Source organism: Nestor notabilis, unplaced genomic scaffold, assembly GCF_000696875.1.
Source record: "Nestor notabilis isolate BGI_N333 unplaced genomic scaffold, ASM69687v1 scaffold9434, whole genome shotgun sequence".
In the NCBI taxonomy this organism is placed as follows: Eukaryota; Metazoa; Chordata; class Aves; order Psittaciformes; family Psittacidae; genus Nestor; species Nestor notabilis.
In genome coordinates, this window is record NW_009926045.1 from 20,853 (window position 1) to 27,917 (window position 7,065).

A 7,065-nucleotide genomic window follows, 5' to 3' on the forward strand; every position below is an offset into this window, starting at 1 on the left:
TCCCACCCCCCCTGCCATGGGCAGGGGTGCCTCACACCAGACCATGTCACCCAAGGCTCTGTCCAGCCTGGCCTTGAACATCGCCAGGGATGGAGCATTTACCACTTCTTTGGGCAACCTGTTCCAGTGCCTCACTGTCCTCGCAGTAAAGAACTTCTTTCGTATGTCTAACCTGAACTTGCTTTAACCTGAAGTTTAAACCCATTACCCCTTGTCCTATCACTACAGTCCCTGACAAAGAGTCCCTCTCCAGCACCCTTGTAGGCCCCCTTCAGATACTGGAAGGCTGCTATGAGGTCTCCACGCAGCCTTCTCTTTGCCAGGCTGAACAGCCCTAACTTTCTCAGCTTGCCTTCATACGGGAGGTGCTCCAGCCCCCTGGTCATCTCTGTGGCCTCTCCTGGACTTGCTCCAACAGCTCCATGTCCTTATTCTGAGGACACCAGAACCGTACAGTTGTCCTGGGACACAACACTCCTGAGCCTGGAGCAGGTGATCCTTGAATCTCAAGCAGCAGTCTTGGGCCCCCCTGCCCTCTAGGACTATATCCCATGGAAACTTACTAAGCAGGTTCCTGAAGAGGCCAAAGTCTGCTCTCTTGAAGTCCAGGGCAGTGAGCTTGCTGCACGCCTTTCTCACTGTCCTGAGGATCTCAAACTTGAGCATCTCATGGTAGCTACAGCCAAGGCTGCCCTGGAGCGTCACATTCCCAACCAGCCCCTCCCTGTTGGTGAGCACGAGGTCAAGCATGGCACCTCTCCTTGTTGGTTCCTCTATTACTTGCAAGAGGAAGTTGTCTTCCACACAATCAAGGAACCTCCTGGATTGCTTGTGCCGGGCTGTCCCGTCCCTCCAACAGATATTGGGATGGTTGAAGTCCCACATGAGGACAAGGGCCTGCGAGCATGAGGCTGCTCCTCTGTTTAGAGAGCTCCATCCACAGAGTCCTCCTAATTGGTCAGGCTGTAGTAGCTTTCTTAAAACTAGCCCACTTACTAATTCTTTTAAATATGTATTCTGAAGACTGACATTGTTTCTAACTTTTTTTACTGTTTTCCCAAAAGAAAGAAAATGAAGTTTCACACAGTAAGTAATCTAGTTTTACAAGTGGTTTAATATTTCATTAAGCTAGTATGAAATCTGTATGAAAAGTTTACCTACAGATGTACCCTAAGAGAAATAAATTCTAAATTACTACCTTGTTAATTGAAAGACATAGTTACTGAGGTTCTGAATGAAGAGCCATTATCCTGATTGACTGAACTCTAACATGAGAGTTGAGCCTGGTTGAGCTCATATTCCCAGAGTTTCAACCAGAATTTTACTGGAATCAACACTATCTCTGCATGTCCACCCACACAAAAAAATTAAAAACTTGTTAAAACCATGATCTGTATCTGTTTATTTATAAAAAGTACAGTAAAATATTAATGAATTAAATGCATCCAGTAGCCTTTCCTTTGTGGAAACTACACCTTATTTAGCAGGTGTAACTGTGTGTCCACCAGTATTGCAATGGCTCTCACCATCTTTTTGTGGTTAACAAAAATCCTCCAATGCCTTGTCCCACTGCAGAGAGTTGAGGTTCAATAATTAGGATTCTGGAGGTAGAGACAATCTGGAGAAAGAGAAGTCCTATAAAAGAATACACTAAAAAATATTGAAGGCTTTTTAAGTATAATGGAATTCTTAAAAAAATGGAAGCTCTCAAAAACTTGCAGTAACCGTTTCCCTCTCCAGCTCTTTAATAGGTAGAAAATGAATGTCACATCTCTTAGCCAGCTGTGAAACTGGATAGCCCAAGCTTCTGTTTCCACTTTGACTGTGACCTTAAATTCCAATTCTAGCATCTGTAACCGCTGGTCCCTTGCCATTTAAGTCCACACAGGCAGTGGGCAGCCCAATCATTCCCTGAAAGCACTGGCGTGAACTACTCGCATGTTTCTTAGATCTGGTCATTCACATGTTAGTCACAAAGTAATGAATTTCAGATTTAGCTGTATTTTAATTCAAGTAGGGATCAAACAAGTCATTAGCCACTCCTGATTTCATGTCAAGGTCTTCCAAAATCTTCTTTTGATTTGATTATTCTAAAAAACTTTTGGCTCATGCTTGCATGGAATTGAGAACTTCAACAAGATTAATTACTCTGCTGTCTTCCAACGCTTCAATGCTTCTATTGTGTTTTCAAAAATCAACGCTATATCCTCAGAGACACTGGTAAGCATTATCAATTGTATTTTCAGAGAAGGAAATAAAGATACAGAGCAGTGCCATTAACGTCCCAGATGATAACTCAGACTACCACATTCTGAGCCTTTTTTTTTAACCCCTGGACCAGCACTAAACAAAAATATTTGCTTTTGTTAGCTCTCCTGATCACCTGCTTGGTACTGGCTCACACATGCAAAAATCTTTTTAAACACTAAAAAATCCTCGCTCAATTTCTTACTCTCCTTGATCCTGCAGCAAAGTTATGAGGATTCACTTGTAACAACAGTGCCAACTCAGCAGAACATCATGATGTTATTGAGGATGAGGAAAGGACAGAAAAAGAATGTCTACACAATGTATACTGAACACACTAGGCTATATCCTGAATTCTTTAGTCAATACTTACACAGGAAACAACCTGAGAGCACATCTCCTCTTTGCCCCATACGTTCTACATCACTTACACAAGAGCAAATCCATACATGAAATCATTCTGAATCACTAGCTTCTTTCACCTGTTCACCAATATCAAAGATTGTTTACGGCATAAGGCAATGGTGAATCAAGCCTCATGATCTTTACAGGGCGTTTTGCCTCAAAGAGTACCGGCAGACACTGAGACAGATCTCACAGATATTTCTGAGTACTAATAGCACCGAAGTACAGTAAATGAAGAAATTTACAATTTGAGATTTGCTCATGGCATTCCTTCCTATAAATTAGCTTGTGATGTAAAAAAAAAGCTAAAATTAAACTTGTTCACATGTACAACACATGGTGTGCAAGGTATTTCTGAAGCAATGAGTTGTGTGCACATCTCTGGCAACTGAGGTAGATCTTCTTCCTTGTTCCAAATATGTTCCAGCATATACTTATTAAGTTCTCAGCAATGCTAAACAAACTTGTATCTTCAGTCTCTTTCAAGGCAGGCATTTTGGCTAACTACTTGACTCACGAAGTGCATTCTCTTCATCCCCAGGTTGTGTAGGCTTGCTGTTTCCTCTTAGAGTTAAAAATGAGTATCTCAGTCCTCCTGCCATACTAAACAAAAGAGAACAGAGGTGTCAGAAATACTTGGTGTTGTATATATCATTTAGTAAGTATGAACACCAGCTAGCATAAATCAGGAGTGCCTCAGATCATGTAAGCCATCTGAGAAACCAGCTCTGAGCTGACAAAGATCAATTACTACTTTCTCAAACAGATTCATGCAAACAGATGTAACTGTTCATCCAAATACAGAAAGTAACAACTCATATTCAACAGGCACAACTCATTGAGTTGGTGTTCTCACTTCTCACACCACTTCGCTTTTACTTGGAAGCCTCACAGCTCAGAACTGTTGCTCATAAAAAACCCAATGAACTCAATCTCACGTAGTAAAACTGCAGGCATATTTCCATAGTTGAGATCCTACCACAGTAAGATTCAATATCTGAAAACAGACATGAAAAGACAACTAATTGTAATGAACTTTACATCCTGAGGCAGTGCTTCTTCAGGTTGGTAGTTTCAAAACTACTTCACCCAAGTGGGCCAAATCAAACAAAAGTGTATCTCAGCAAGAAATTTTCCCCCTTTTAACAAACAAAGGCTATTCCAAGTTCCACTCACCAAATATTTAGCCCTATAAAGTTCAACATGGAGAATATGTAATCTCCACCTATCAACATTCCAATGTAAGCAATGGATATATTCTGAAAGGAAACAAAGACATTGCATTTATTCAAGTCAGTTTTCATCTCCAAGAATATAAATGATAACAATTAATTTATTTTTGTAAGGAAATAGCTATACTCTGTTGCTAGCCACTCTAAAATCAGCATTTAAATTATACTCATGGGGTAACAGCCTTTGGGTATTGTAGCAGTGAAATAAACAAATAAAAGCAGTATGTATTCTAAATGCATGCAATATACCATATACCAACAGTGACTTTCTGGGAGGGAAAAAAAAAAAAAGAAAAAAGAAAGAAAGAAAACAGAAAATCAGCTATTTGATATTAAGCAAAATGGAGCTATGGCCACCTTCTGAAAATATACTTCTTCATCTTTGGAAGGCTCCTTTCAAATCCCATTTCTAAAAAGCAGGTTTTGGGTTCTCAAGCATAAAAAGTATGCTTTAAAGTTACAAAAAAAGCTCTTTATTATTGCTTTGAAATGTTTACCTCCTTACTTTGCCAACTAGATGTGCATTGAAAGCACTTGGCTCAAGTTCAAGGCAGGCACAGTTTAAAGTTAAAGATTCTACCTCTCACCCCTCCCCCATCTAGTCTTGGGAAAATTGTCCCCTATAGACAGAAGGAAAGCTATAGAAGTGTGTGTTCATTTTAACAACACTGTGTTGGTTTCAAATGTTTTAGCAGCTAGCCTGGACAATGACATAATTTCTACCAGTTTCTGCTGGGGACCACAGCATCGTAAAGTGCTTCCCAACTTTAAAGCTGTTTAAAATGCCTCAAAGATGACTGTTGCGCAGAAAACAGAACAGTGTGGATCCATCTTAGTGGTTCAATGCACACACATAAAATTTAAAAGAACACTTCCAGGGCCACAGAATGAAAACTACTAGATTAATCCTGCCAGCTTCAAAAAACAAACACCTAGCCAACCAATCAAAAAATAAATGAAAAGAAACCCGAAACTGTAGAAGGAGAAGTACCATCTTCCTCTGTGGATTTTGCTATACTGGTGGAATTGTATTCCTTAGTCACCCATGCAAGGGAACACCTTGAGGACTGTTACTCCTGTGCCTAATCTAGTTCCTATGATTCTGATAATTGTTTGACCCACAAAGGCACAAGTTTTGTCTTTTGCTAAAACTCTTCTAGCTCCATGCTTCTCTTTAAACTGGCCTACAAAAAGGTGCTTGGGCTGTCAGTGATGTTCCCTGCTCAGACCTGCTGGCCTCATCAACACAAAGGAAGTTGCACTGGTTTTAAATTAAACTGGATTAGAGAAAACAGACTGTAAGGACGCCAAGTTCAGTTTTCAAGACATGCATATTTTGGTGTTGATCAAATTGACCAGAATTTATACAAACAAAATTAAATACTCCATTCAGCTAGAATACAAGTTCTCACACAGAGGCTGAAGTGGTTAACCACAAAGCAATACATTCCTTACCACAGCTTAGCCATTATTCTCTGTGAATGCCCTATGTATTAGCTGCAACAAAATAAGTTCAGTCCAAAGTGAAAGTGGGTTAGTCTGTACCGGTTTGCAGTGGATTTGCACCAGGCCACCTTGACCTGTGGCTACCTTGAGAGTAACCTGATAGAGGACAGAAGCAGGTGACAGTATCTAATGAAATGTGGTTAGATTTACAACTTTCAATAGAAGTGGTTCAAGTTTCTCTTGTAGGAAAAATAAAAATACATCAATACATTGTTTTCTAGAGTATACCTGAGCTTCAGTAGAAAAGAACAAAGTGACTTTGTGATGTGACCTTGTTTGGCACAAGCAATGTCTTAGTGTTAGCCTTCATTTTGAGTTTCCAGCTCAAAACATAATCAGGATCACTGCTGAGTGAATGCTCTTCCCTGTTTATTTGAGCATTCCTGTCTTCCTCTTCTGCCCCATAACTCACCTTGATGGCACCAACTACTGTCGTTGTGAGCGCAGAATTGTAATGACTGCATAGGACAGTAGAATACATCAAGAGAAACCTAAATTAAGTAAAGGAGAAAGTTTTATAAATTCCTCCCAGAGACCTCAGAAGTTTAGCAACACTTTTGAAATTTTCCAACACTTTCTGGATTGGTATTTTGCTGGGATCTTCAATCCCACTTGTTCCAAATCCTAAAAAAAAAAATCTGTATTTTAAGATAATGATGTGCATATACAGCATACTACAAATACACATGAAATTTGTGCTGTTTTGACTCTACCAGAGCCATCCCTATTCTTCGTGCTTCTCAAATGTCAGTATTTGAAGTTATTTTGACCTGTTGGTTGGCGACACGTGAAGGAGCAGAACAGAATCCAACCCTTTTTCTATTCTTCCTCTGACTCAGCAGTTCCAACAGGAACAAAGCATTGTTTCATTACTTTTGAGTCTCCCTTGCTTTTCTAGGTACCTTAAAGAATACACTGGAAGCATTCCTATACTAAAGTGCTTACATTCTATTAACTGCAAAGAAGTTAATCAGAAGAGACAGCCAGCAGAGATACTGAGTACAGAAAGTAAAAAGCTGAATGTTGTGGGTTTGATCACTCTACTGTGATGTCAACACCACAAATAGTAGTGATACAGTTATTTACACTTCTAGAAATAATTAAAATACAAGACAGAAGCCTGGGGGGAGAAATAAATTTTCTTTAAATTTTAACATAACTTATTGGTGAGTCTTACATTTGACATCTGCAATTTGAAACACTGTCACTAAAAACACCTTACTTGATTGCCCTGTGTCCTTACCCCAACAAGCAGGAAAGAATAAATTGAAAGACAAACAAAAAATTTGTCCATTGCTGGAAATGCGTTGCCTATTGAAAAAAAAGAAAAAAGAAAATTATGTACTATATAATCAACTGTAAATACATATAAAATGTAGTTAATGTGAAAATGTGTAAAATCACAAAATACGTTTGATTCATATTATAATTACGAAACATTCATATACTACTGAAAACAGCTAATGCATTTAAATTCAGAAACAGGATGACAGCATATATTATGCCTAGACATATTCCTGTATCATGTATAGCAGTGCAGAGATAAAACTGCATAATGCAAGCAATAAATAAAAACACAATACAGAGAATTTGTGGGTTTATATTTACTGATTGTTAACAAAAAATATAATTAATATTGTAAAATAAATACAATATTATTGTATTTATATAATAC

General features: G+C 38.8%; 1 protein-coding gene across 1 annotated transcript in view; it reads right to left on the minus strand.

Annotated features, from left to right (window-relative positions):
* The window catches only part of LOC104404809 (UDP-N-acetylglucosamine/UDP-glucose/GDP-mannose transporter-like), a gene marked incomplete at both ends in the record, with an annotated part of 27,115 nt that extends 20,381 nt beyond the window's left edge, over positions 1-6,734 (minus strand). The window contains 4 exon segments of the mRNA XM_010013336.1: positions 3,170-3,255; positions 3,829-3,911; positions 5,803-5,881; positions 6,634-6,734. Of these exon segments, the coding sequence (XP_010011638.1) occupies positions 3,170-3,255; positions 3,829-3,911; positions 5,803-5,881; positions 6,634-6,734 (349 nt within the window).
* Positions 6,735-7,065: the final 331 nt, after the last annotated feature.